The 27,934-nt window shown below is 35.3% G+C and overlaps 2 protein-coding genes across 7 annotated transcripts in view; one reads left to right on the top strand and one right to left on the bottom strand.

Annotated features, from left to right (window-relative positions):
• Positions 1-1,031: 1,031 nt before the first annotated feature.
• LOC124162877 (ankyrin repeat domain-containing protein 13D) lies at positions 1,032-24,783 on the bottom strand. Of its 5 annotated transcripts, none has more exons than XM_046539572.1 (15): positions 24,599-24,783; positions 20,779-20,914; positions 18,137-18,261; positions 18,015-18,060; positions 17,706-17,849; positions 15,384-15,452; positions 11,215-11,250; positions 10,530-10,710; positions 9,907-10,132; positions 7,361-7,486; positions 7,109-7,259; positions 6,875-7,036; positions 6,640-6,740; positions 6,472-6,560; positions 1,032-2,549 (listed from the first exon to the last, which is right to left on the bottom strand). In XM_046539572.1, the coding sequence occupies exons 1-15, from the start codon at positions 24,695-24,697 to the stop codon at positions 2,213-2,215; spliced, it is 2,028 nt and encodes a 675-aa protein (XP_046395528.1). In that variant the 5' UTR covers positions 24,698-24,783; the 3' UTR covers positions 1,032-2,212. The 5 variants fall into 5 exon arrangements, with proteins under 5 accessions (XP_046395528.1, XP_046395535.1, XP_046395544.1 ...); XM_046539604.1 differs by having other exon boundaries at positions 2,207-2,350; XM_046539579.1 differs by lacking the exon at positions 11,215-11,250.
• A 61-nt stretch (positions 24,784-24,844) lies between these two features.
• Positions 24,845-27,934, top strand: part of LOC124162864 (ARF GTPase-activating protein GIT2) — a 36,728-nt gene continuing 33,638 nt past the window's right edge. Inside the window, exons 1-3 of one of the 2 annotated variants that reach the window (XM_046539553.1) lie at positions 24,845-25,173; positions 27,563-27,696; positions 27,781-27,893. In XM_046539553.1, coding sequence (XP_046395509.1) covers positions 25,104-25,173; positions 27,563-27,696; positions 27,781-27,893 — 317 coding nt within the window. In that variant the 5' untranslated portion in view covers positions 24,845-25,103. The remainder of the gene's footprint in view (positions 25,174-27,562; positions 27,697-27,780; positions 27,894-27,934) is intronic. The other variant, XM_046539561.1, reaches the window with a different exon arrangement.

Here is a 27,934-nt window from a genome sequence, read left to right as displayed (position 1 = left end):
ATACGAGTAGATAGGAGTTTTACATCGTCTGAGATTACCAATGCATGCATGAGGCACAGAGCTCAGGGAAACATCACTTAATAATCACCTACTAAAACTGCCTATGGTTGGAAAGTTTCCTTCGTTTGATAAGGTATAAACAATCCTTATTTAAGCCAAGCATTACCTGCTAGCAGCCTGCATCACAGGTGCGCAAACACCATTGCCCCAAGGTCACCTCACTTTGTGGCAGTGGGAACCAGAATGACGTCACATGGGCTTTTCCCAGCATTCATACTTAGCCACAACATTTTCGCACACTTGAAAATTTTCACTTTTCATTTAATCGATGAAAATAGATATCGTCATTTAAAAAACTAAAAAAGTGTAAAATTCGTACTCCAGGAGTAATAATCTTTCAACTTAGGCAATAAAAAAACAATAGGAAACCACCCTATTGTCTTATAATGTAGGTTTTATTCAACTTTTCTATGTTAAAATGTAAAATGTTGCAACTTGAATGACCATTGCTTGCCCCCTCCCCCTAGTTTTGATCCTGGGTATGCTCTTGTACTTGCATACATAGTTTTAGGGTGTAAACAAACAATAATCTTGGGGTAAAGGCTGGTTATCAGAACATATTCTTTCAACGGGTGACACATTTATGCTGCTGCTTAGATGTTTTTGCTGTCAACATGTAATTTTGTATTTTTAAATATATATTTCAGTTGAATATAGAAATTGAAGGGTCTTGCATGCACTTGCTTCTTTGGAATGCATGCCATTGCAAAATTTTAAGTGCAGGCTTTCAGGCACTAAGCACATCTACCACATCCCTTACTTTTCCTCACTGAAATAAGTGCCGCAAGTTGATTATTAACCACAGTTGGTATTTAATGAACTAAAATGACTACTCATGAGAAGCCATATGTTGGAGAGGTTTTATCTTACTTCAACGACCTCAAACTTAGAAATCCATCACTGTGACCACTATTTAAAATCACTCCAAATATGTACTGGTAACATAATTGCGGATAAGAAAAAAAACAGAATTTCAACTGTTAAAAATGAAATGATATCATAATTTTATTGTGTCTGTTTAACAATAAATGCATCAACCTGGTAAAAAATATGAAGCCACAAAATATGAAACAGTTTTTACAGACCATATGTAGGTAATTAAATAAATACCAAAATTTCATACATAAAGATAACAAAATAAACAAAGTGATACCTTTTCATGTCTATACATAATATGCAGGAATGAATTTTTCAGGTTTACATACTTGAACAGCCCAAAATTAATAAATCATAGTCAGCAGCTAAAATTCAAATTTATGACTCTACACAAAAATTGTTAAAATTGAACAGTGAAACTAATAATTTTGTACTTCGGTATTTCCTGGACAGAGTAACCACAGTATTCTTCAAACATACATGAAACTATTATCTATAAAGCATTTTAGCATATTTGAATGCTACATAATTGTAACTGCCACTTTCAAAATATGTACAAAACAAATTTTCAACAAATTATTTATCTAACAATAAATTATGTAGGTAATTAATAAGGTTCATTACTCGCCAAGTATTCAGCAAATGAATCATTTTTCAGACTCTTATCAACAGTTCATTGAGCAAGCCCAAAGTATACTTAATAGGAATAAGCACAAGTATTATCCTTATCAACAATCACCCTGATTCAAAACAAGTGCACCGGCATTATACAAATATAATTATAAAAATTACACTCTTCCTTTTGCTGAAAAAATAACAGAACAGAACTTAATTCTTTAGTTTCTCTCTACTCTTGAAGACTTAAAATCCCAGCAGGTTATCCTTCCCGTAAAAAAATTAAGACATCTGTTACCTAAAAGTATGACTAGAAGCTATTCTATTTGATGACTTTGACTGGCTCTTACCAGCAGAACAACAATAAGGCATAAAAAAATAAAGACCATGCAACTCATCGTTAAATAATAGGAAGAATGGATGTATTGTCATCATGAGAAATAGAAAATGGTGAGCAGCAGAAGATGGCACTGAAGCTGAATGGAAGAATGATGTTTGCACAAGCAATGCTTCACTCTGATGACAATAACAAGTTAGTGTTTCTAACAATATTCCATTGGAATTCATACACCTCTATGTCACTGAAATGCTCCTTCAATTTACATTTCAACAGATCTCCATCTCTCATGTCATCAATCACCACGAAAGATGTCAAAATAGATCATTTATCGATGAGGGACAGTTGAAGCACTCTCTGCAGCACTTCCTCCTCCTCACAGCGACGGTGTTCCTCCTCCTCCCTCTCCCTTACGGATAGGGCGAGGGCGGCTTCAAGGTCATGGTCTGGGGACTCACCCCCCTGGCCGCGAAGTGGAGAGAGAGCGGGAGAGGAGTTGAGAGAGCCATAAATGGGACTGGTCGAGGATACAAGTTGGTGGCCACCACTTTTGTGATCCTCTTGGTCGTGCTCAAGCCTAGGGAATGCCTCAGCGGGGGAATTGGAGGAAGTGGTAGCCGAGTCCAGGTTCTGGTAAAGCGCCAGGCTTGCCTGAATAGCCCTAGGTTGATCAAATGCAAAGGCAACAGTTATGGCACTAGCATATACAGTACAGTTAGGGTTAGGAAAGGGAGGTGCTTTATTCTACAAGATGGATACAAGGTCTAATCAAAAACAGACAACTCAAAAGAATATGGGGACAGTGCTTACTTTTGCAAGAACCTAAGCATGAGATGCTATCAACCATATCAATCAATTCCGCTCCCCTTTCAATAATGTGCAACAATTTTTGCAAATGCTTTCCACAAACATGCAAAATTTTGCATAAAATTCTTTTACTGACACATTTGCCCATGTGCAATATGACTTGTTGTATTTCTAATGGTGAAGATAAGAAATGATTGTGTTCTTTTAAGCAAAAAAGATGTTATTAAAATTATATACCAGTAATTGTGTTGCTATTATTGTTAGAGCAGATACTTCATATTAACAATTCCTAAAAAGAATGGGCACTAGCATGGTATCAAGGCATGAGGACTCTTAAACTATACAAAGGAGTATGAAATATATGTATCAAATCTAATATCTGGCAAAAGGAAAATAAACGTGTGAATCAATTGATTTTGAAGCCAGTCATCACTGATCTGCTGATTTAATAGTTAACATTATATATGAGTGCACGCACAAAGAGCCAAAATATAATTTTTTGGTGATAAATTTTAAATTTATAAAGCTTCTTCTACAAATTTAATGGATTTGACCACCCACAGTGCTCTAGCAAGAGTGAACAAAGATATTCATGCAGAGAAAAATGGAATTTAGGTTATGAGCTGACTGAAACATGGATTCCACTGATTCACACTCACTCCACTGGTGGCACTTGCCCATAAGTAATCACGATCACTGCTTCAAACTGGAAATTCCAAGAGGAGGCTTAAGGCAATAAACATCGCATTTAGCAAAAACTGTGCCATAAATAATATTGAACAATTAATATGCCCAATTTCCTTTTCGAAATGTATTAAGACTTTAAAACATGGAAATTAAAAACTATATAAATATTACTAAGGGAAATGAGGGACATTTTTGATTAGACCAGGTACAAGAATCAACAAAGATAGAATAGCAAATAAATATGTAAAGGATTCCCAAACTGGATCATTACTTAGCACTTAAATTTCTTAAAGCTTCCAGAAGATTTTCTAAGAATAACCGGGGATAAATACTATCTAGTGCCTGAGTAATACTCAGTCTACTATGTTAATTTTTCAATTGCAGCACATTGTTCTTTGGTAAAATAATACTGAGAAGAATAAGAGCAGATTTTTCGACTCTTTAAATCTACCACTATTATAACCCACCACCAACATTTCAAGACAACCTTTAGAAAATGAAAACTTCCTAAATCAAAGAAACACTAAATCATTACACCACTTAATTTGTACACAATCCAAGCATAGAACGATAATCTAAGAAGAACCAGTTATATTTACTCAAGGAAAAAACAATACTTTAATTTAACACTCTCGTAAACAGCTACGCATTCTTTACTGTAGAAGTAGAATATAAGTTATCACTAGTAATTTCTTAATACACTATTGTTACCTCAATGGTGCATAACAAGAATAGAGAGAACACCATTAATGTCGAACCTTTGGATAGGTTTTTAGGTCTCTCCTACGTTTGCATCATTATGATGGCAACATTCCTCCAACTACGGTGAAGCCAAGGCCTAAGTGAAGAGGAGATGACTACAAAACCATTGATAGTACATATTCAAGAAATCAGGGCTGCTATCTTCTGATTAATCTATTCTCTAGGTTCAGCTTTGAGAATGACAGGAGGTGGTGATTACCTTTGAAAATGTGTTTCTCATGACTCTCACCATTCCTTACACCAAACCCAGAGGATTGAACAATCAGGGATGGGCAGCCCCAGAGTCATTTCTAACGTCTCAAGCATAAACCTATGATTTTGAAATCATCTCAATTTCATTCTTTTTGGATTTGAAATACAGCACACCAGTGGCGCAGCGAGGGGGGGGGGGGGTTTGGGGGATAAAACCCCCCCCAGAGCTCAGAGAAATTTTAAATTTTAATCCATTTAACTTAATTGGATTGATATTACTAATAAAATAGTGTAAGGATTAATAAATTATCCCTCAGAAAGCTGTAAAACTCACCATTTTGAACCATTTATCTTAAAATTCCACAATTTATTCATCTCGCACCTATTGCTTATCCTGGTGGGTATTCCATACCCCCACACACCCCGGTATTAGTTGCCTCTAAACCCCCCTCCAGGCTCAATTCCTAGCTGCGCCCCTGCAGCACACTACCGATTATCCGGGCTTATGATGGGGAGAGATGGCACGAATAATCAGAAAACACGGATATCCCAAACTTTCACTTTAATGTCTTGTAATGTTCATAATTTACGTAAAACAAACAATATATTATTATTATTATTCATGCAGTTATTCTGTTATTTTAGAGTGCTTTCTGGACTCATTGAGAGCTTTCTTAGTCAGTTCACGATCTTTTTAGAGGAGATAACATGGTTGTACTCGTTTTATTAATGCTACTTATAAGGCCTGGTTTCGAAAACCACACATCCGTGACTTTGCAATGACAGATACAGGAAAGTGGTTTGCACGAATGCTACAAAACCACAGCTCGATATCAGAAACTACACCCTCAGGCACCATGCCACGTAGTCGCCTCTCGCACAAGTTGCCCAGGTTGCAACTGCTGCAGGACGTGTATCCGTGATCAAGGAGCGCGGTCGCGTGCTTCGAAGCTTGGAAAACAGGAACAAGGTGCTCCCGAATGCAGCTAGCGCATGATCACTTCCGTTCTACGAAGGGGATTCTAATGGAAATTAATAAGCCTGGGATATCTTAGCAGGTATTAATGCAGACATTACGGTGATTTTGTCCAATTTTATTTTTTAATAAAGATCACGGAAAATATTGAGCGAGAGTGAAAATCATGCTTGGAAAATCTGCAACACGGATATACCACAGCCAGATAATCGGGAGTCAGCTGTACATCCAACAACTTATTTATCCTTCTTCCAGCATCCTCACACGAAACATTACTCAAATTCAAAGCTACATATAACTACACAAAAATACGATAACAGAAAAATCTGACTTGCATGACAATTTTTTTAGCACTGAATTTTCGTAATTTTTTTAAACATTTGCGGGCAACTATTTCAAGGTTTGCCAATAGCTTTTCTGAGTCATAATCCTAAAAAAGTACACGTACAAAATAACATAGTCAATATGATCACTGAATTTGAAAACATACACGCTAACTATAGTCATTACCTAGCGAAAACAAAAATCCGGAAACAAGCCTCCATTAGATGATTCTAACTCATGATGATAACTTGAAATACACATGTTTGTTCTGTGTATTCTCTATCATATTAAAATATTGGTCCAAATTTTGAGAATGGTTGTCAAAATATGGCTCTACATTATTTTATTAGGGATACAGGATTAGTAGAAATGCTACAACAAGTTTTCTTTTATTTTCTACTTTTCTTCAAACACTATCTTCAAATACTGCAACAAAAAGAATTAAACTACCGTAGCTTATAAATACTGGGGGAATGTCTTATAGCTAACAGAAACACTAACACTCCTAATTTTTTTAGCCATAAAGAATGAAAGAGCAACAGGCAGATTTTTTCAATATTACATATATCATAATGATATGCAAAAATATATGCTGCAAACTAAATAATGTTAGACAGTTGTTGAACTAGTGCAACAACAAAATAAATCCAACAAATTCATAGGCAGCACTTTAATTGGTAAAATGAGTGGTTGAAGTTATAAGGCACATGTAAGTATTTAACCATGTAAAAATGAATCATGATTGGAATAGGAGATACATTCCATGAGTATTCAGCGTAAAATTGTTGGATTTTTCAATCCAAAATCACAAATGGCACACTGGTCATGTAAATACCTTTGCAACTCTCTCTCTTCTTCAGCCTGAATGTTAGGGGTCGTTGGCCGAGATGGCCGCTGAGCTCTAAGAGCTTCCCATATGTCAACCTGAAAATGAAACAAATAAAGAAAGATAATATAAAGAATTAGAACATCATTACCACACTAAAGATTTTCACAGGCATACCTCATCACCCTCGCTCCCTGCCTCTATTAATGACTGCTGGATAGCAAACTGTAGAAGTTCATCCTCGTCTTCAAAGCTGAATTGCTTTCTGGAATCTGCACCTATAACATGGAAGACCAAAATAACCATTACTACACTAATAGGCTGATTATCAAAAGACAACAGGCTGATATGTAACCTTAAGCATGTTTAATGTATGCATAATATATAAAAATGTATCAAAGATACTACTAACCCATTTTGGAATAATGAGCAGGGGCTACAAAGCAAGCATCATCTACAACACATGATATCCGATCATCTTCATTAACCCGGACAACACCTTGAATTTCCTCTTCCAGCCCAAAAATATTTCCAAAAGTTATCCGAGCATTTAAAACATGGAATATGGGAATTTCTGAAAAAAAAACATGAATGTGTCAATGATCACCCTAAGTACAAAAGGTTTATCTCGTAATGTGAAACTTACCAATTTTCACCGGAAACCCAGAAGGTAGCTGCATTTGAATGAAATCTTTTAATTTTGCAAAATGAGAATTTGAAATAGCCATAAGGTCCACAATAGGCATTATCTGTTCCTGCAAACTCAGTGGATAGTCCTCAGAGAGCCATAATGTTGCCTAATAAAATATAAAGAGATTGAAATCACGTTTCAACAAACGGAAGTGAGGAAAAATTATGAACGATGAAAATATTATAAATGATCAAATAATTTACATACCTTAAATTTTTGAATCTTAGTGTTTATTTCCTTTGGTCTACCAATATCTTTACCATTTAAATCTACATCACTAAAATACTCTTCAGGTGAAATGTTGCAAGGATTACCAATGCTGAAGAATTCTTCCTATTGTAAGTGAAAAAAATATTGAATTATTTTAATTTTCAGTTGACACTAATGACAGAAATGTTTCAATAAACACCCATCTCATAATTCCAGGACAAATAACATGCAATCCTAAATAATTAACACAGCCTTCTTTATACACATAAAATATTTAGGACAATCTTTCAAATAGTATTACTCCAACAATGTACACCCATGTCTCGTATAGCGCAAGGGATGCGTTCCTTGGGGTCTTTGTGCTATACGAATTTGCGTTATACGAGAGCGTTTTAACATTGGGAAGATAGGGATGCGTTCCTGGTAGCATAGGTCTTGGGTATTGAATTTCCTCTAAAACATATATATTCCCATAAATAGCCTTAGAAAACATTATTTATATAATTTTTTATAGTTTAAAACATCTTTAAAGATAGTATGCATGCATTTGAAGACTTTTATTCACGTTAAAAAAAATTATTACGTGCTTTTGAAATTCCCTTCTGTCGTGCGGGTGGGCTAACATCTGCTATCTTAGGGGTTCGTAATGCATTGCCGGCAGTGGACGATTTTTCAAACCAGTCTAAAAACAACTATTGTGTCACCCAGGCCCTTTTGTCGATCATCGAAGTGACAGGCAAACGCTACTTTGAATGCCATGTCATAGCTAGCGGAGTTTATGAATGATAAATCATTTTAATTTGATGTCCTCCGAGTCATTAGCGGCTACGTGAAACAGTCTTTAAATGTCTTGAAGCCTTCCCAGGTTTTCCTTCCCTGAAAATGAATGAACGAGAAAGCATTCTTTTCCAATAGAATATTGTCTCATCAACACTAACAACTAGTTGAGGGGGAAAGGAGCCACTTTCAATCACAGCTTGGAGTCCATCAGAAAATGTTGTGGTGACTGCGCTATCAACACTTGCAGATTCACCTGATATCGCCACACTGAAAATACCTGCTTGCCGTTTAAATTCTGGAACCAACAGGAGCTTTCACTAAATGTCTCGGAGCGATTACCACTCTCGTCTTTTTGTACTGATTCACTATGAACTTTCCGTATGTGTAGTCCGCTTGGTTGAAGTTGGTGCGGCTGAGGTCACTGATGTTTTAACTTCGTCTTTATTCAGAATAAGGCTTCGTGCGTTTAAACTTCCGCGCAATATCGCTTTGACGTTCTCCATTTTCAAAGCAATTGACCTATATCAATTTCTCTTCTAGGTTTTATGGTTTTTCTTGATAAATTCTTGATTTTTCTACCCGCATTCCTATTTTTTGCCATTTTCTCTTGGTTTTTACTCTGCATGGCTCTATCGAAATCACCTTCTACTGCTGAACTGTGTTCTTGAGACGCAGAGGGCCTTCGACTGCGGGGAGGGAACGAAGCTATTGTGTTTGAGACTCTATAGGGGACCCTCTTATATGTTGGTGCTCTTCATGCGCAACTCGGCCACCGCTCCATTTCTCCCCCGTGAATACCGATGACCTTAAAGGCTTTAGTGTAGACCCTCTATCTGGAAGTCAATCGCCCGATAACCTATGACGGCAAAAATTACGTCTCAACCAGTATTGCTTTAAAAAAACTCATTTCCACTAGCCCCACGCTTAATTAATGATCTAAATTAACTCATTCTGTTAAGGAGACGAGATAAATTACTTCGGTAGGCCGGCTATCTGGACCCAATGACGAGTAATCCTTTTGGCCATTGCACAGCAATGGATTTCGATTAATATATAAACAAAAAAGAAGATTTGAGGCAAGCAATAATATTTGTACGCGTAAAATGATAGAAATTTCGTGTGTACTTAGCGCAAGTTCACATTTTATCACGAGAGCATTTAAGATTTTTGATTAGGCTACACTGCGTTGCAATGTTTCCCCGAGGAACGAATTTGCGCTATATCGAAATTGCGCTAATCGAAATTGTGCTATACGAGACATGGGTGTATGTTTAAAAATAAGTAGGCCAACTTTTGGAGAATAGAGCCAATTCTTTGAACATGATGAAATACAAGTCAGTTCTTAGCACAAGAAGAAATATATTGATCCCCAAATTCAAATTATAAAGCATATTTTGACCAACAACTTTGAGCCCTTTCCATTAATTATATCTCATTTCATCAACCAACTGCAAAAACATTAAGTGCCTACACACAAATGGGAATACACATATGTATGTATATTAAAGCAACACTCAACTTACAGACACTACACACAAGATTCAATGGATACATTATTAGGTAAAATCTCATAAATATATACACTTCAAATTTCTGAAATGATTAGCTTGGAGGGAGGTTTACTTTAATTGCATTGCAATTATGCTTACCGAAGCACATTTCAAAAGACAAAAACCAATAAGGAATGTTCTTAGTTGATAAATAATGCCACTTCATAATTAGTATGCTATATTGAACACCAAGACAAAGAAGGCTAAACTCACATTATTTGACTCAGGAACTGCTTGCTTCTCTTCGACTTCTGCAATACCAAGAAAAGACTGAAGTGGTGTGCGAGGAGATCGAGCTTTAACCTTGTCTGTTTCTGTAAGATGCTCCGTACGAGTTTTTGTTACGAGCTCAACATTACTAGCCCCAAACACTTTGCAGTCATGTCCATTAACTGGTTCAGTTTTGTCTGATCTCCAACCCCAAATTCCTGATTTATTCCTAAAAAAATGAAACAATTGAGTTAAACTGAAGTGCATTCCATTCCAAGATAGGATGAGCGATTCTCAATTTTCAGAGCTCGATATTCTAGTGATATAGGAGCAATTATTCACATAGTGAAAAGTTTACCATTAAACTAAATAAACACCAGAAAATCCTTGGTGAACTTAGCTGAGCTTATTAAACCAATAAAGGAAAGCAATACATTTAATTTAATAGGGAAAGAACTCATTTTTGTAGGCAGTCGCAAAGTTTTTAATTCTTCTGATCAGAGATTCAATGAGATGATAATAGGTTAAATTTCAAATCCACGGATTCAATAAAATCTTTTAATCCTTTCCCCATGTCTCGATAAAATGTTGAAGTATTAAGTTAAGTATTTAGAATCCAAAATTACCTTTCAAAACTAATTTTATCAGTGTCGATGTATGTGGTTACAATGGGAGTAGTAAGCCGAGCAGAAATAGCCCTCTCATTTTGTTGCAGGCAGTGAAGTTCTTCTGGTGATGCCATTCGCATCTGATCCACAAATACTTGGTGGGTCTCATGGTCCACTTCCATCATTATAGCAGACTCACCTGAATGATCAAAAATTTCATGCAATTAGCCAAGTTGAAATTCATGAATATATATATAAAATGCATATCTCCCAGTATAAAGTGCTAATACAATGATAAGCATACAATTTTAACATGAAAATTTTTTAATAAAAAAACCATTAAGTACATCCCTAAATCTAAGGTGCAAATATATATAGAAGAATAACCTACCACTTAATAAATTCACAATGCAAATATTGTACCACTAAATCAACTCCAAAAGTGACTACATACTAATTAACCACAGAAAATTAATAAAATGCATGACCAGAAGCTCAACAAACTTTGCAGCACATCATTACTAAAGCGCATTCACAAAGAGGGTCACTGAAAATGCTGGCCAACTAAATAGAAAATATTTAGTTCATTAAAATATTGTATCAGCACCATATAAAGAAAGACAAGCTGAAAAACATAGCTCAGGAAAATCTTAGAGAACAACACTTGAGAAGAAAAGAGAAGAATACTAAAAGAGATACACACAACTGATATGAGGCACTTCATCCGAAGTCCAAGGCTCTGTGAAACAAGAAAACCACACTTTGGTATTTTAAACAACAGCCATTCAATTGATACTGAATTTCCCATTTATTTAGGTAGGTTAAAAATTTCAGTCTTAATTTCACCATTAAACCTGATGACAACATGAGCTATATCAAAATGTGACGAGTTTTAACAAAGTCTGTGTATTAAAACTACTGCAACTAATGTACATGTTTCATTTCCAAGCGGTAAAGATGGAATTTCACACAGTCAAGCCTCATAGCATCAGCACCTTTCAAAGAGAATAAGATAGCTTCAAGAAGACACTAAAGAACTAAAAACTATAGTTAAGAAAAAACTTAAGAAATGGATAGCAATCTGAAGAGGGATGAATCAATGGCCTTCACTGCAGAACTATGATCTCATGTATGTAGAAATAGGAATAGAACACCAAATATTTAGAGGGATGTATATTTAGATAGCACAGATGAAAAACAAAATTCTCCTAAGGGAAATCTAACATCCAATAGCAGTGGTATAACTATTTAGTGGAAGAGGGGGATGGAACCCTCCCAAAACCCTAATAAATAATAAACATAATCCTATCACACCAATCTTACTTATTTTAAATACAATAACTAAAAGTGTAATTTTCAATTTACTCAAATAAGTAGTTTATTTGCATAATTAAGTGTCTATAACAGGTTCCTTTAATTAATACAACCAGGCCTGGATCAGATTCAATAACACACCACACCAGTGGTCTATTCCATCTGATTCCATCCTCAAGCTACATCCACTTCCGTACCCACATCCTGGGCAGATTCGAGACGTTTTGAGGTTCGAGTTGAAGCAAGTTTTCAATGGAAGCTTTGTTTAGGAAAACTACTGCAAAAGAATTAGAGAAGGAACAACAAGCTACAAAAGACAACAATGAAATAAGTGAAAAGCAAGAAGTTACACACTCAGAAGTTAGATGACACCAAAAAGTTAGATAAATCCAAAACTAAAGCTGATGCCCCATGATGATGATGCTCCACTGAATTGAATGCTGAAAAATACTTCATTGAGGTCCTTAAGCATAATTAAGTCTCTTAGCATCTTGTTTGGTCACTAAATTCCTTAAGTTAGTGGTGGTGTGTCCAAATAATGGATAATATAAGGAGTTCAAACAGAGATTGCTGGGACACAGAAAAGGTGTAAGAGAGTCCAGCAAGAAGTGCAGAGAAAATATTAAGGTGTTTGAGAGTGTTTTGCCATGACGCAGGGATGAAGGAGGTAAAACAAAATATATTTTCCAGATGCTGAAAAATATTTACCCAATAACTTTTACCTGGATGTAGAAAATTTGCACTTAGCAAGTGGATGGGGGAAGAAAAAAAAAATTTATTCCAAGCATATCATTATGCGTTCTTAAAAGAGAAGGAGAGAAAATTTCAAAATATGTACAACAAATTCTTTTTACAAGCCAGGGCAATGACACAGAGGTGACTCCAGAGGAAAACTGCTTAAATGAAGGTAAATTTCCACTGTTTAGCAAAAAACAAGAAAAATAATACACATATTTGGTCTAATCTAATATATAAAATTCTTGTGTCAGTTTTTTGTGGCCAAACTCTTCCGAAACAGCTGGACTGATTCCTATGACATTTTGCATGTGTATTCAATAGGTCTTAGAATAGGATGTAAACTATTTTTCATTATTCTGTAGGGCCCATGAGGCCCTGGATTGGACCCTGAATCATTTCCATAAGAAGTACATGTATGAAAAGTTCGTTATTAACGCCTGCAGACCCTTTTTCTTTGGCATATTTAAATTAATTATAATGGTTACATTTAGTTTAGATATAAACCATTCGAAAGAAAAAGAAATGCACATTCTTATTTTTGCAATCAATTTTCGCTTTCCATGTGATTTACAGTGAAATTTGAAAAAGAAGGCATAAAAATGCTGAAATTTCAGCGGTTTTGGCTTACTGTCCCCTAGACGACCATCAGTATGGTTTAGTTATGTCGTTTGACATCTCTTCTATCGATACAGTTCACGATACCAGCGAAGCTTTAAATTATCCACCTGAGATTTTGAATTTATTGGATTTTCCAGGCATGCTATTGCACCATTTACAACGAGGTTGGATCTCCAGTTAAATATGCTTTGTAATTCAAACCCACCATGGCTCTGCATAGGCACGCAATTAGTAATTGAAAATTGATGAATAACGTTGTCGAACATTCTGAATGGAAAGTTCTAAGGATAAGATGTACTACTACCATGAATCCAAATTATTCCAATAGATGTGCCAAAAAAATTCAAACGGGTTCATTTTCCAATTAGATTGGAATTCGCAAGTCAATAAGTCTAAAAGTCAAATGATGTCTATTTGAGGATTGGATTTGGGTTCACCATGTTTTCCACACAGGCAATTATATGTGGCATACTCTCACGTAGGTAAACTATCCAGTTTGCTTATGTTGGCTAAAGATGTACTCACTACAAATAACGCACACTCCATTGCACCAAGAGACTGATAATGTTTATTTATTTAATTGCCATAATTTGTTAGAGAGATGTAATTTGAAATTTATTGCTTAGGATAATAAAATTACAGTGAATTCAAAAAATGAATGCTTGGTGCTTTGTTATTTTTATAGGCCGTCATCGTTCACAGCACTCCATTCCTTTTTGAGACATATACAACATCCCAAAATAACAATTCGAACACCAAAATAGCCACGAGAAATAATTTATATGGCAAAACAATGTTTGCCTGGTCAGCTTGTAAACATATAGAGTTGACTGCTGTGCAGGCGTGGATGTTTAGGCAGGTTTCATCATATTCCATTTCAATACCTATGGTCTTTTGTCATAATGATTGAAATACTGAAAAGACAGCCATTGAATCTTCACAAAAGACAAAAAATGAATGATTAAGTCCAACAGCAAAATTAAATTAACAAGTACAATGTTTTTGTGGGATTACTAAGAAAATATATCATGTTACCATAGGGTAGTTTTCCTTCATCAAAGAAAACGAAAGGCATTGATTGCGATTCGTTACCCACCGTTAGTGTATTCATAATATACAAATGTATCTACAGGTTTTAGAAATCCCAGTTTAGACAAATTTTAATGGTCAATTTTAACCTCATTTGAAAAAGGCCAGATTGGCACCCATGCGATGCCACTCCACGTGATGTCACAGGGACCTGATTCTATACAAGTAGATAGAAGTTTTATATCATCTGAGATTACCAATACATGCATGAGGCACAGAGCTCAGAGAAACATCTCTTAATAATCACCTATTAAAATTGTCTATCGTTGCAAAGTTTTATTCGTTTGATAGGGTATTCATAATCCTTATTTTAAGTCAAGTACTACCTGCTACCAGCCTGGATCGTATCGCCGCTCATAGCCTCACACCAAGGTTACCTCACACGGCAGCAGCCGGAACGGGAATGACGTTACATGGGCTTTTCCCAGTATTCATACATAGCTGTTGCGTTTTCGCGCGCTTGAAAATTTTCAATTTTCATAAATTGTGAAATATAGACATCGTCATTAAAAATCTAAAAGCGTGAAATAAGTACTCCAGGAGTAATATTCTTTCGATTTAGGTAATAAAAAAATAATTGGAAACCACCCTATTAGAAGCATGAACTCAGTTGCACAGGTTGGAGAACATATCACCTGAGTCATTTAATGCTCCGTTTCTTAAAAGTAATTAATGATGTAAAATTTTCAGTGAAAACAAATGAATTTCCTAATGAATTATCCTCTGTGTGGGTATGAAGAGACTGATAGATTAGTACATTAGGATAAAAAGAGGTGAAATAATGGATTGATATTTATGTACAGTGAAAGAATGACTATACATGCATCAGAATTATAGTAGAACGTGGTACTCATTCAAATGCCATATTTTTTCAGATGAGGTACGCAGCAAGCTACAAAAGAGAATGAATTTAAAGAGAAATCATAACAGTCAACGCACTTCCACCGGAAGGGAAATGAAAAAAAGCTTCATAAAACTACATACAAACGAAAAGCATGATGGAATAATCTAATATAGTTTGGATAATGGACTAAAATTTTAATGTACTGAGCGAGCATGAAAATACAAGCATTATAGTTTTAATTAGCAATGAATGGCAAATTGACAATTCACCTGCTCTTCCTGCCTGTAGTTTGAATATATAGCTCCTATCACACCGAACAACAGTTGGAGTTGAGATGGCTGTTAAAATTGAGAGCACTTATATAAAAGCAAGAATGGAAAAGTAACTATGATTGGGATAGTTAGAATGAAAAATGCATTTGATGCAGAGCTGAATAAATAACACAATACATGAAATGACAAACCCAATTCTTGGAAAAATTTCAAGAAAGTTACAAATAATGCATACATTTAAAAATATCAATGTGAAAAATCAAGAGAAACTAACAATGATGTATTCTCCCACAGAAGAAAGCTAAAAAGTAAAAAAAAAACACAGTTTGAAGTGCGACATAAACATTACCTACCTCTCGCCTACCATTCAAATTATAATAATGGAAATGAAAATATTCCAATCAAAAACAGGGAAATCAATATCATAATGAAAAAATAAATGCTAAATTACGAAAGACCTTGTGATGTGATACTCTAACTCAGAGGTGCCAACTTTCGATGAACTTAATCCAAGGGTGTTTGCCTTATGAAATGCTTTGATTAAAGTCAACCAATTTCATAGTACTCATTAATTGGAATTCTTTCATAATATCATCAGAAAATAAAAATGGAGTATCCTACAATGCAAGCCTAAATATCATAAAATTCATATTATACACAGAATAATGGTTACTGGTTTTAAAGTCTTCACAATTTTTTCTCCCACTGCATGCATATGACAGGGAGCAAAGGACACTGTTCAAAACTTTGAGGCTTAAAAAACAAATATTAATATACATAAGAAATATACACTCAGTATTATTTATCATTCCACCTGAAATTGCAAGAGTTCTAACATAACAGCCTTTTGTTCTAATCAAGTGACCTTTCCCCCAAGGTATCTTACAATGAACTACTGAGTACTGTTCAGGTATTATTATAACTTTATCTAGAATTTTACTGGGGCAAGTCCTCCACAATATAGGTATTTGTTACATATTCCAAAATACATTTAATGATAGAATAAGTCATTAAACATGGTATGCCTAAAGTAATTCAAACCAGAATGAAGCAACCAAACAATTCACATGAATGAAGAGTCACCTTTAACATATATTACATGGGATAAGTAAATTATATTGTGGATGAAGAGAGTATATAAAGTGATAGTAATTTTGAACTGGTAACTTTACTTTGAATAACACAAAATAAATGTATTGAGGGTACTTGAATTACTTAGACCACTTAGAGTCATTAGTGCATGGATTTGTTTGAGAAGGAAAGCATGTATGCCCAGTAAGGTATTAAAAACAAGTAAAAGTTTTACACAAGGATAAAAGACAAGAATTGTGTTTTATGACTTTGAATGAGGAACTCATCCCATACTTGTGCCCTGATTTAAAAAGTAATTTAAATGAAATATTTATCATTTACTAATAAAAATTAAACTAAGATTTTAATAATGTCTATAATATAAATGTACTATGCTGCTTTTATTAACAAAAAACATGGCCAGTTTCAGTTATCTCTATAGCTTCATGATGCAGGGCATATTTAAAATCTCATTTCTTCCACAAGCTAACAGAAGTTGGCATAAGTATGATTGCAATACTTGCTTAAAAGTTATACCTGCACAAATACTCATAAATTCAAACAATACCAGGCAGCACGGCAAACATTCAATATCCATGCAAATGATATTAGCTCAGGGAAGCAACTCTTACAAAAACATTCTCATGCCATTTTAGCAGTGTAACTTCTATGCTACTGCATATGCCGAAATCATCAAGAAAAACTGTCATTGGCATTAACAAAGCTAGGCAGTCAATTAAAAAGTGTCATCATTAAGACATTTTTATCTTCATTAAGATTTCATCATAGCTGCATTCACCACAGAAATTATCAAAATTACAATTTTGGAGATAACATTTACTAGAAAAATCTGTTATTATATCTTATCTTTCAGATATATAACTCAACCACTACTCAATTATAGGCTTGATCAGGAAATGACTTGCCACTCATAACCTCCACCAACTGGAATTGTGGTCTCTGGCCCAGAAGTGGTCTCACTAGTAAGACATTGTGGCAATCTCATCTAAATTTAATATTACTTCCCAATCAAAAATAACATTTTTTTATAAATGATCATAATAAGGAACAAATAAGAGACCAGAAAATGAGAGATGAAAGACTTTGACTAATGTGGGCTTAAACGATGGCTTTTAATCCATATGAAATTAGATGGTTTGTGCTCCACAAATATAACAAGTGAAAAAAGGATATTTTTGCTTACAAAGATGCATTAGTTAGGTGAACAAAAGTAGCTGCTATACTTACGTTGTCCTTTGAATATGTAACTTTTATTACCCCTCTGCCAATTAGTTTGGTCAAATCCTAAAAGTGTGGTGTCAATTCGAACATTGGAACCCTGTTTATACACCTTGTAGGTGTCACTTGGACACATTCTTGACACTAAAGGAACTGCAAGAGACAAGCATAGCTCCTTCACAAACTAATGAAACAATAAGTCAATGTATTTCAGAACAATACTCAGCCACTTTGAATAAAGCAAAACATAAAATTGCCAAGTCTAATAATCCAAACCATACAATGATGCAAAACTTTATATTAATAGATTCTACTCACCCCAGCTAGTGAACTCCCATTTCATTTCTACATAAAAATCTGGAGCCTATAACAAGAAAAGGAAAATTAATAACAATTTTCCAAGGGATAAACAAAAGTTGTACCACTATTAACACACACACCTCTTTTAATTTCTGTAATAACTCAGGAATTCCACCAATTCTACTAGAATATCGTTGATAATCTCTTCTTTCTAATACCAATTGAAGCAACTCAGGATCACCAGTAGCCACTGCTTCCTGAACCACTGAAAAGAAATGAAGAGGAGCAGCAGCAATAAGTCATATCTTAAGGAGACAAAGACAATGATAAATATTTCACTTATGCCTTTTGATGGATACTTATATTTTTAACTTAACAATGCAAACCAAACTAGTATATTAGGACAAAAAACATGCTGGGCACATCATATGTATAGCAATAGAATAGGATTGTTCACTGATATCTTAACACAAAGGATTTTGTTGCTGGAAAAGGCTTTTAAGTCACCTACATCCAACTCAGCACACTCATACATAAACTCTTTCTTACCATATTCACTCATGCAAAGAACTAAGATGAAAGTATTTTCCATAGAATTCCATACTTACAATAAAAAAAATCCTCATCAAATGTAAAAAAATAGGGTGAAAAATAATACACTATGAGCAATCGCCTTTCAGTACATGCAACGTGCAGCACACATGACTGATGTGGGTTGCATAATCACAGAATGATGTGCATTGTTCAAGTTCCACCTTACTACTGGACTTGTTAGCTGTCATAAATTCACACATTATATCACTTTACTGAAATATTTCTTGATGAATGGTTCAATCAAAGTGCCGTAATAATACATAATTACTTCGTGTCATCCCCTTTTTGAAAAGATCATGGGTGTAATTTAACCTTATATGTATGTCATTTGACATCACTGATAATGAGGAGATATAAACTTTACTCACACACGTTTCTTAATACTTAAGAATGCTACTGTTTTAATAACTTATTTTTGAGTGTGAAGCATGATCTTCTACATAAGTATCTCCTTATATATTTCTACTGTATAGAAACCTTTTTCTCAACTTATACCCAACCAAACTCTACAAATGAGGTACCAAAATGCACAGAATTTATCAGAAAACATGCGACGGCATTTCTTACTTCCTAAATATTGCCATTGTTTCCTAAAATTGGTTTTAAAAAATGGCCCTTGATATTTCTCTTAGGGGACGAGGCTATCCGCCATCTTGACGTCACGCACTTGCTCCATGGTGCAGAGCAAATCTTTATTTCAGGATATTTAATAAAACCATTTTTTCCTCACATCTGTAACGAATTTTTGGGGGGGCTCGGGCCCCCTCAGGCCCCATGAAGTCGGCGCCACTGCTACATCCTTTCCAAGTTCTGCCCATGATTTTTCCCCACCACAGACTATCCTGTACATCCCACACGATCTCCTTCATTCTCACCTTAGGCTCTTCCTACCTATTGCATTGAGAATTTTCTCAACACTCTATGGCCCGTATTCTTAGTCGACCCTGTAGGGTCAACCGACCCTGGATACGTCATCAGCCCCTACATAAACCGATCTCGCCCTACATACGCCAAATCAAGCCCTACATATGGCCGTTTTTGGAACTAAACGGGCCCTACTTGATGTAGGGTACCCGAACCAACCCTACACCCTACAAAAACATGGCGGCCAAATATCGTCTGCTGATCACTTTGATTAAAGAATCTACGTTACAATGGATATTAAGGGAGACGACCTCACACAAGCCATTTTAAAATGTACAGTAACACAGCGGAAATGTAATAATACTACCACTTTATAACCACCAAGTTAAATAAATTATAAAATCGACTGAACTAATAAGAACAATACAGCGGTATACATCACCTTATTTCTACAAATATATAATAATATTTTTCACGTTAGGCACTTAGTATACTTTTGGGAAACTAATACTTCATTTACGTATAACCATAGAAAACGTATTTTCATGCCACCATATGCCTCATAATAAACTTAATTACGGAAGGTGAAAGCGAATGACGAACCTTATTGATGCAACGTAAGTTCCCACGTCAATGCTCATATTTGCTCCGTACTTATTACTATCTTGTACAAACAGCTTTTGAAGTAATTTAAAGAAAATTAAGTTCTACTTTTGGCTCAATATGAGAGTATTTGTAGCGATAATTAAGGTACCACCACGACCTGGCGGACGACACCGATTGTTTATTTACCTTGAGCCGTTACCCTAACAATACGCCCGAAAATTATCGGATGTCTTTTAAGTTTCATAGTTAGTTCCCATTACGCCACCAGAGTGGAAAATTGGCGCTGCGCCATTATCTACGTCATTTCAGAGAATTTGACGACGGAATTACCCCCCACCACTCATGTAGGGTCGACTGAGAAACGCATGTTGGGACCTTTTGTTATGTAGGGACGGATATGTAGGGTCGACTAAGAATACGGCCCTATGTGTACTAATGTTTTCCAAGCACACATACTGCTTTTCTTTGCACTAAATAAGTATGCAGTGAAAGAGTTTGTCTCGTGTTCACAATTTACCTTTAACCTTGGAGCTGTGGCATCATGACCTCTTACAAATTGCCTTACAGCATAGTATGCCAGCCACATACTTTATTCTCTCATATTTAGTTGGGGAAGAAGATTTCTTAGTAGCTCATTTGGTTAGAATTCTGAAGACATTTTGTTAGATCTCTTATTCATTAACACAAATGACAACAAAACCAAATCATCAAAACTTACCAGTCCACCCTTCCCTGTTCTCAGTATTAACATTGGTCGCATGCTGTAATAGTACACGAGCAGATTCTAAATGTCCCAACGTGACAGCAAGCATTAAAGGGGTCCTTCCTCTTGGATCCCGTTTCTCTTTCTCAAACTAGAAAAATATAAAAAAATAGGTTAGGATCGATAAACTGAAATAAGCAATAATACTATACACTATTTACACAAGCAATATCCCTACAGGCTGCCAAAATGTACCAGGAAAAAGCATTTCAGTCAACCTTCTCCATGTAAGACGAGAAAAGCTCAATATTAATCTTTTATGCAGGCTTTCTTTCAAGTTAACTCAAGGATCCTGGAACAATTTTGGATGGCTATCCTGAAAATTTCTGTCACACGAGAAGAGGTCTTTCAGTGACAAGAATATTCACCTTCTGGTGCAGCCCACGCATGCATTCTTAACTTTTGGGTTGAATGTATTGATGAATACCTTCAATCCTTGATCAATGACATTACTGCAGCCAATGTACTTAAATTATGGCACCTAATTGAGTGAATTAATTATAATTATCATGACTGCTATTCACTGAATTTTATGAGTAAACGTAATCAAATGCAATCGAGTAAATAAGAACCATATTATGTATATAAAGAGATGACATTATTACCTGTTCTTAATATGAGTACTTATTCCATGATGGAGATTTATGAGTTCAGGACTAAGAAATGGATATATGAGGGTCGTTCAATACGTGATGGCCCATATTTTTTTTCTCAAAACGTATTTATTGTTAAGACTCAGAATTTTGTGACAATATGCATCAACACGTCTTGTCCGTGTTCTATTTTTCTGTGTAGTCTCCATCACGTACTATGACTGTGCACCAACATTTTGGTGGAGCATGTTTTCTGTTATGGTAAAAGCTCTTGTCTTGTAGGCATAGCGATACCAAGCGTGGCTAATCATTGAGCTCTGTTTCAGCATCCCCCGAGGCTAGAACTTCCTTTACCCATCACCCAACTGTACTCCTACAAACCGCAGCATCCTCATACACTGCACACAAACATTTATGGATGTCTACCTCAGTTTCTTTTTTTCCCCCAAGAATTCAGCCTGCTTTTAACGTGAGTGGACGTAGTGGCATGATGATGTGGCATGTCGCTGTACCATGGATCATCTTCAGCATCTTCAACAACATAAACTTCACCACCGCAGAGAACAAACATCAAGTGTGAAAGACAGACAAAGACATTGATCTATGCATATCAATGGCTTTTCAAAAAAAATGTGGGGCATTACTTATTGAACGACCCTCGTACATAGCTGGCAAAAATAAATGGGAAGACAGTTACTCCTGTCCATCCCTTAAAGTCTTGACAAAATTTGTTTCTAATACTGTACTTAAATACCTTCCGAGAAATCTTAATCAATCTCCTTTTATTCTTCCACTCCTCTCTTCATCTGCCAACCATATTACTTGATGTAACACTGTTTCAAGGACTAATTTAGAAGTAAATTGTACATTTGAAAAACTTTAAGAGACAAGTGAGAAGTTGTATTAATTATAGTCACATTAATACTTGAGAATAGAGTGCCTATAAGGAAATATCTCTTCAACTCAAGGATAATTACAGATGCAGCTCATGGCGGTACATAGACCAGACTAGATAAGTTTCTACAATTCTGCTCCCACAGTCTCCTTTTTCGGAAACAACTGCAGATTTGTCATAATCAAAATAAGATAAAAAAATCCCAAAATATATGCGGATCTAGAATACATTATTGATATTAAAGCCTTATTTCGCACTATTGAGCCCAATGGCTAGGATGCCAGAGGGCCACTGCGAAAAATAAGGTCAGATACCACTACAAATGCAACAGCCATTACAAAGGTTAAGTAGTACTGTAGAACAGGAGTGAGTGGCCTAACATGAAGCCACTTTGTCCAGAGTACATAAAAACTTAAATGAAAAGGAGAGAGCCATTGCTTAAGAAGAACTACTGGATTGCTACGAAAATAATGGGAGGTAACACTCACTTCACTCCACAAGGAAGGTGATATTACAAACTATTCTTCACAATACCAAACAAATTACTAAAGCATATACATCATTAAAACTAGCCAAAATATGATGAAGAAGTAACCAAGATTTGAGAAAATATTCCCTAAGGTGCTCCACAGAGTTATACCAAAATTTTTATCCACCAACAACCTACATGCTTTCGAACTTTAAAAAAATCTACATGCAAGAACGAGTGACAGATTAAAATCCAAGTGCCATAAGGGAGTGTACCAAAACTTCAGAAGCATCCTCACTAAAAGGGCCAAATCTAAATCCCACAGCAATTAGCCATGCATGCTTAAAATAAGTATTAATTGTAAATTTGACAATACTTTTTAATAACAAATTCATCACTGTAATGCAAACATAATACATATATAAGTTTCTTTATTGGATATATTGTCAGATACAATATAAACTCAAAGCAGAGTATATTTTACAATACTACAACTGCTATGTATCCATAAATGCTGAAACAGACTCTGCACTTTCATGATAGTGTGTTACATATTGATTAAATAATTATATCCAATAAAGCCTCATCTAAGTTACTCACTCAAAATACAATAAAAGACTGAAGCAAAATTGTCACAAGAACCTTTAAATCACTTCTGAGCTTTGTATACCATTTCCATAAAATAACAAGGAATCATCATTATTTTAACATACCTCTATGAAAAATACTATAGTATTAAAAACAATTAAAAAATAATTCCATAAGGATTCACGCGCACGGGTAAAGAGTTATTCACACCAAGGGAGAAATTTGCTATGAAAAAAATAATTCACCTTCGCCAGGATTCGAACCCAGGTATTCCAATTGCCGGTCAGGTATGCTAACAGTTAAGCTAGAAGAATACCAGACTGGCAATCGGAAGACCCGGGTTCGAGTACCGGCAAAGCCAAATAAGTTTTTCCTGGCAAATTTTACCCTTGATAGTAAAAATTATATCCTTTAATTTTCCTACAGCTTAAACATTAGTGCAGAGAAATTGACAAGATAGTACAGGGGGATAATGACTCATACAATTCCTATAGGTGCAAAAACTATACGGTGAATATATATCTAGAGTAAAAAGGCAAATAAACGGTTCCATTGTGTAGTTTACTGACATCAGTTAAAAATCAGGTTACGAGCAAGGTACATGCTCGGAAAGGCCAAGCCGCCACAGGAGACCACAGCAAATTCAATTAATAACCACAAAAAAGACAATTCTTATGTACTTCCTTATGTATAGTGGTAAATGGCATATTTAGTAGATTAACTCTATCTTATTTCATCTTTGATATGGCTTCCTGGTCTCTTGACTTACATCACGTACCATGTAAGGCTTCCCTACGGCGTTCACGTAAATTGTGCAGCCTATATGCTTCGGGATTATCGCCTGGGACGTTTTTCAGTAAATTTACTCTGTTTTCTCGAAAGAAAATCGACCGTATGGCTATATTAATTAGTGCTTTCATCGCCACCAAAAGACCAAGAATATTTCACTTGCTGTATGATGATAAAAATTAATCAGTGGATACTAGTGTTAATACATAGGTATAATGAGAAGGGGATAAGATGCACGAAACAAAACATGTACGATACCTTGGCTACGAAGCACTCCAAGCTCTTTAAGTTTTCATAGTTATATACTGATATAGTATACAAGCTACACGACCACTCTTTCAATAACTACAAACTTAATTATTACTATTCGTTAATATGACTTAAAAAATGAGAGAATAAAACATGCTATCCAGTTAACACCGAAATAACAACACAACTTACTTCATTCCTAGAAAGTTGCTTATCCAATTCTTCGTAATTATTATTCCATACCAGCCAATGGAATGGATAATCCGCTTTGATTGAATCTAGGGTAGACATCTTAGGCGGATAAATTGGATCTTTTAATACGATATCACCCTTTCCGAAACAACAACCTCAACATCGGCGAGCCATCAGCTCTTCTGCAAAGGTTTCCGCGGTGCAATTTCCACAGTCAACTGTTTACGAAAAGAGCGTCGATATTTTAACTATTGTTATCGGTGTTAATTATCGTATTTGGATAATTTAACTGTTTATTCCGGCTGCTGGCTCATTTAACTCTGATTTTATTGTTAATTATTTTGGCTTGATGCCAGTTATAAAATACGAGAATCTTATTTTCGGCGATATAGGCGTCAAAATGTTCAAATATCCTGTTTAAATGAAGAGTATTTCTACCTATTACATGGATAGAATCAAGATTTTCTTGGTGAACATCACATAGGCTGGCCATGAATCTTGAAAGATGACTTCGCAAATGTCAAGAAGTAAATCAAGATCTGCCAATGATTACTGTGCTGACTGTGGATCATTAGGTAGGTGTCACTTGTTCATACGGGTTCAACTGAGGACTTGTTTTCCAAATCCTAATTTAGCCACTTATCTGCGGCTTGAAATTCAATTGTAAATATCTAATTTTTACCTGTTTATGTAAATCACGCGCGTGTGATGATCCTCATTACCTTTTATATTTGTCAAAGACAATGTAGATGAATTAGTTCTTCATGTTAGCAGAGCTACCCTCATTACACTGACAACTACTTAATTAGTATCTATGAATGGTTTGCATTGGGGTATATCTTTCAATTGAGTATATATTTCAAAGGTTGTATTTATATAATACAAGACACGTTTAGCAAAATAAATGTGTCATCCGAATTTCACCGTCGTGAACTCAACTCACAAATTGTAAGAAATTCTGACGAAGGTTGTGGTCCCCTCGTCAAGTTTCGTTGTAAACAAATCGTCGCTTGTAATTATTACCCTGGTAGAATGCCTTCAATCATTGTTTTGCATCTGTCAGCAATTGAACACCTGTGTCATATGATTTTCTGACAAATATTTATGACTTATGAAATTGAGTTGTAAATCTCCCGAGCTTAAGAAATCCCCAACATATCTATTTCAAAATTCGTTTAAACTAATAATAATTATTGTGGTGTAATGATTTATCAACACAAGTACTTCGCGGAATTATTTTTATAAATTTACTACTGAGTAACTCCTCACTGACTTAATATAAGTTGAATCAAAGTCACTCCTTAGGTAGTTCCAGGATATCAGTCTGATATTGCAGTTTTTATTTGTGTTTATTTTTAAATTAGTTAATAATCGAATGTAACAACATACATTTTCTTGAGAATGATAAGGAGAAAGTGCACTGGTCCATTAGCCAATTGAATGGTGCCATAATTTCCCTCAGAGAGCAAACTTGCTTTTTCTAGATATGCGGTGTTGCAGAATCATGAAAACTTCTATGCATGTATGAACCCAATTATATTAGGTTTTATTTTCTGTTATGCTTCCACACAAGTTCAGTGGCTGTAAGGTCAAGTTTTGTTTTCAGTGTCACTTACATGCATTCACGCATTAACTTATTACCAAGATGATCCTAGTCACTTTTAAAGCTATCCTAACATAATTTCCATAAGATGAAGAAATTTTTTATTGTTATCATAGTTATTTTTTAGGTTTCCTCTGTCACAACAGATCTTAATTTCATTTTCAGAAACCATGAATTATGGAAAACATGGATGGCACTGGTGCTCACTTGCCAAAAGATTTTTGACAACTATTTCTATTGACAAAGGTCTACTTGTATACCTTGCATGTATTTATATTTATAACCATACCATAAAAAACAGGCAGCTGTGGGAGAACACCCTTGTGTTTGATGGTGTTAACTTTGCTCCCTTAGTCCTGGGAATGCTCACAATTTAAGATACATAATTTTGATCACTTTAGGCCACTTGGATTTATCTTTCATTTGTAGGAAATATCCCATAAGAAGTGTCTTCATCTTTCCCTGGACAAAATCTCAAAACAGCGCTCCATCTTATTTCAATAGTTAAGAGACTACATTTTAATGAGCGAAATGCTCAATGCTTAATGGCACACAAGGGTGTTCACATTTGGAGACTGAGAGAAGTTTAGACATTAAAAGAAATGAAACCAAAAGTAGCATGAAAATAGAATCCGTGTCTGCAAACCATCTCATTTTCAAACACCGCTGCAGTTTCATTTCAGAGATTGTATGCTTTGGAGATGTAAGGAGATTGGATGACGATGAATCCATGGATTCTACCCCAATCCAAAATATTCCAGTTTGGAAATAAGCTAATGCTCCTCTCCTATCGTGCTTTATTCCATATCAAATTTTACACTGCCCATTGAGTGAAAAAAAAACTGGTGATGGACCATGCCTAATGACTGTCCAAATTTGAATTTTAATCTCAAGATGACACTGTTGAAATATTGTAATCCCAGTTAAATTTACCGCAGGGTTTCATGTATCCATAAAAGAAAACTTCCTCAATATTCGAGAAAAATTTTCTTCGTGCTGGAGATTTTTTTACCCCTTTAATCTCTTTTTTATTTTTAATGGTGATAGTTTTTGGTAGTGATTGTTTCTTAAGTATCCCTGTTGTGTCCATGATATGTAACCCCTAGCGTGTTTTTTTACTACATCTGTAGTTAAAGAGGTGATTCTGTAATTTTTTGCCTCTCTGTGGTGACTCATTGGATTTTGTCTTTGATTTCATTAATACTGACAGAATAACTGGCTGAATGAGTTTTAATTTGCCATGAAGAAATTGTTGATTCATCATACTCATCTAGGACTGCATTTACAGTCAATAAAAGTCTTTTGTTTTACAGGGCTTAAATTTTCTTTTTATCTGTCATTTTTTGTCCCTTTATTTTTAGATCCTAATTGGGCATCCATTAACAGAGGGATACTCATATGTGATGATTGCTGCAGTATCCATAGGAGCCTAGGGCGACACATTTCTCAAGTCAAATCATTGAAAAAGGGCACCTGGAGTCCTACTCTGCTGGCTGTATGTACATTTTTGTATTATAGATAGGTGAAATATTATCATTGATATGCTAAAATTACTTTTCACATGAATATTTCCATTCAGATGGTGCATACTCTAAACACATGTGGTGCTAACAATATTTGGGAGCACTCCCTTCTTGATCCTTCCAATGCAAAATCTGGACGGCGCAAACCACAACCTAAGGATCCGACACTGTGAGTAAATTTACAAATAAAATATGTATTATGTTAAATCA

This window comes from Ischnura elegans, chromosome 1 (assembly GCF_921293095.1).
Source record: "Ischnura elegans chromosome 1, ioIscEleg1.1, whole genome shotgun sequence".
In the NCBI taxonomy this organism is placed as follows: domain Eukaryota; kingdom Metazoa; phylum Arthropoda; class Insecta; order Odonata; family Coenagrionidae; genus Ischnura; species Ischnura elegans.
Note: the sequence above shows the minus strand (reverse complement) of the source record. Positions and strands in the feature narration are given on the sequence as shown.

What these genes read in the sequence shown, in the direction of transcription:
- LOC124162877 (XM_046539572.1), bottom strand. Translation starts at nt 24,697, where the DNA reads ATGTCTACCCTAGATTCAATCAAAGCGGATTATCCATTCCATTGGCTG. An exon ending in TGGGTTTCCGGTGAAAATTG is followed by an intron (nt 7,037 to 7,108) that starts GTAAGTTTCACA and finishes TTTTTTTTTCAG; the next exon opens with AAATTCCCATATTCCATGTT. An exon ending in GAAGAGAGAGAGTTGCAAAG is followed by an intron (nt 2,550 to 6,471) that starts GTATTTACATGA and finishes TGATCAACCTAG; the next exon opens with GGCTATTCAGGCAAGCCTGG.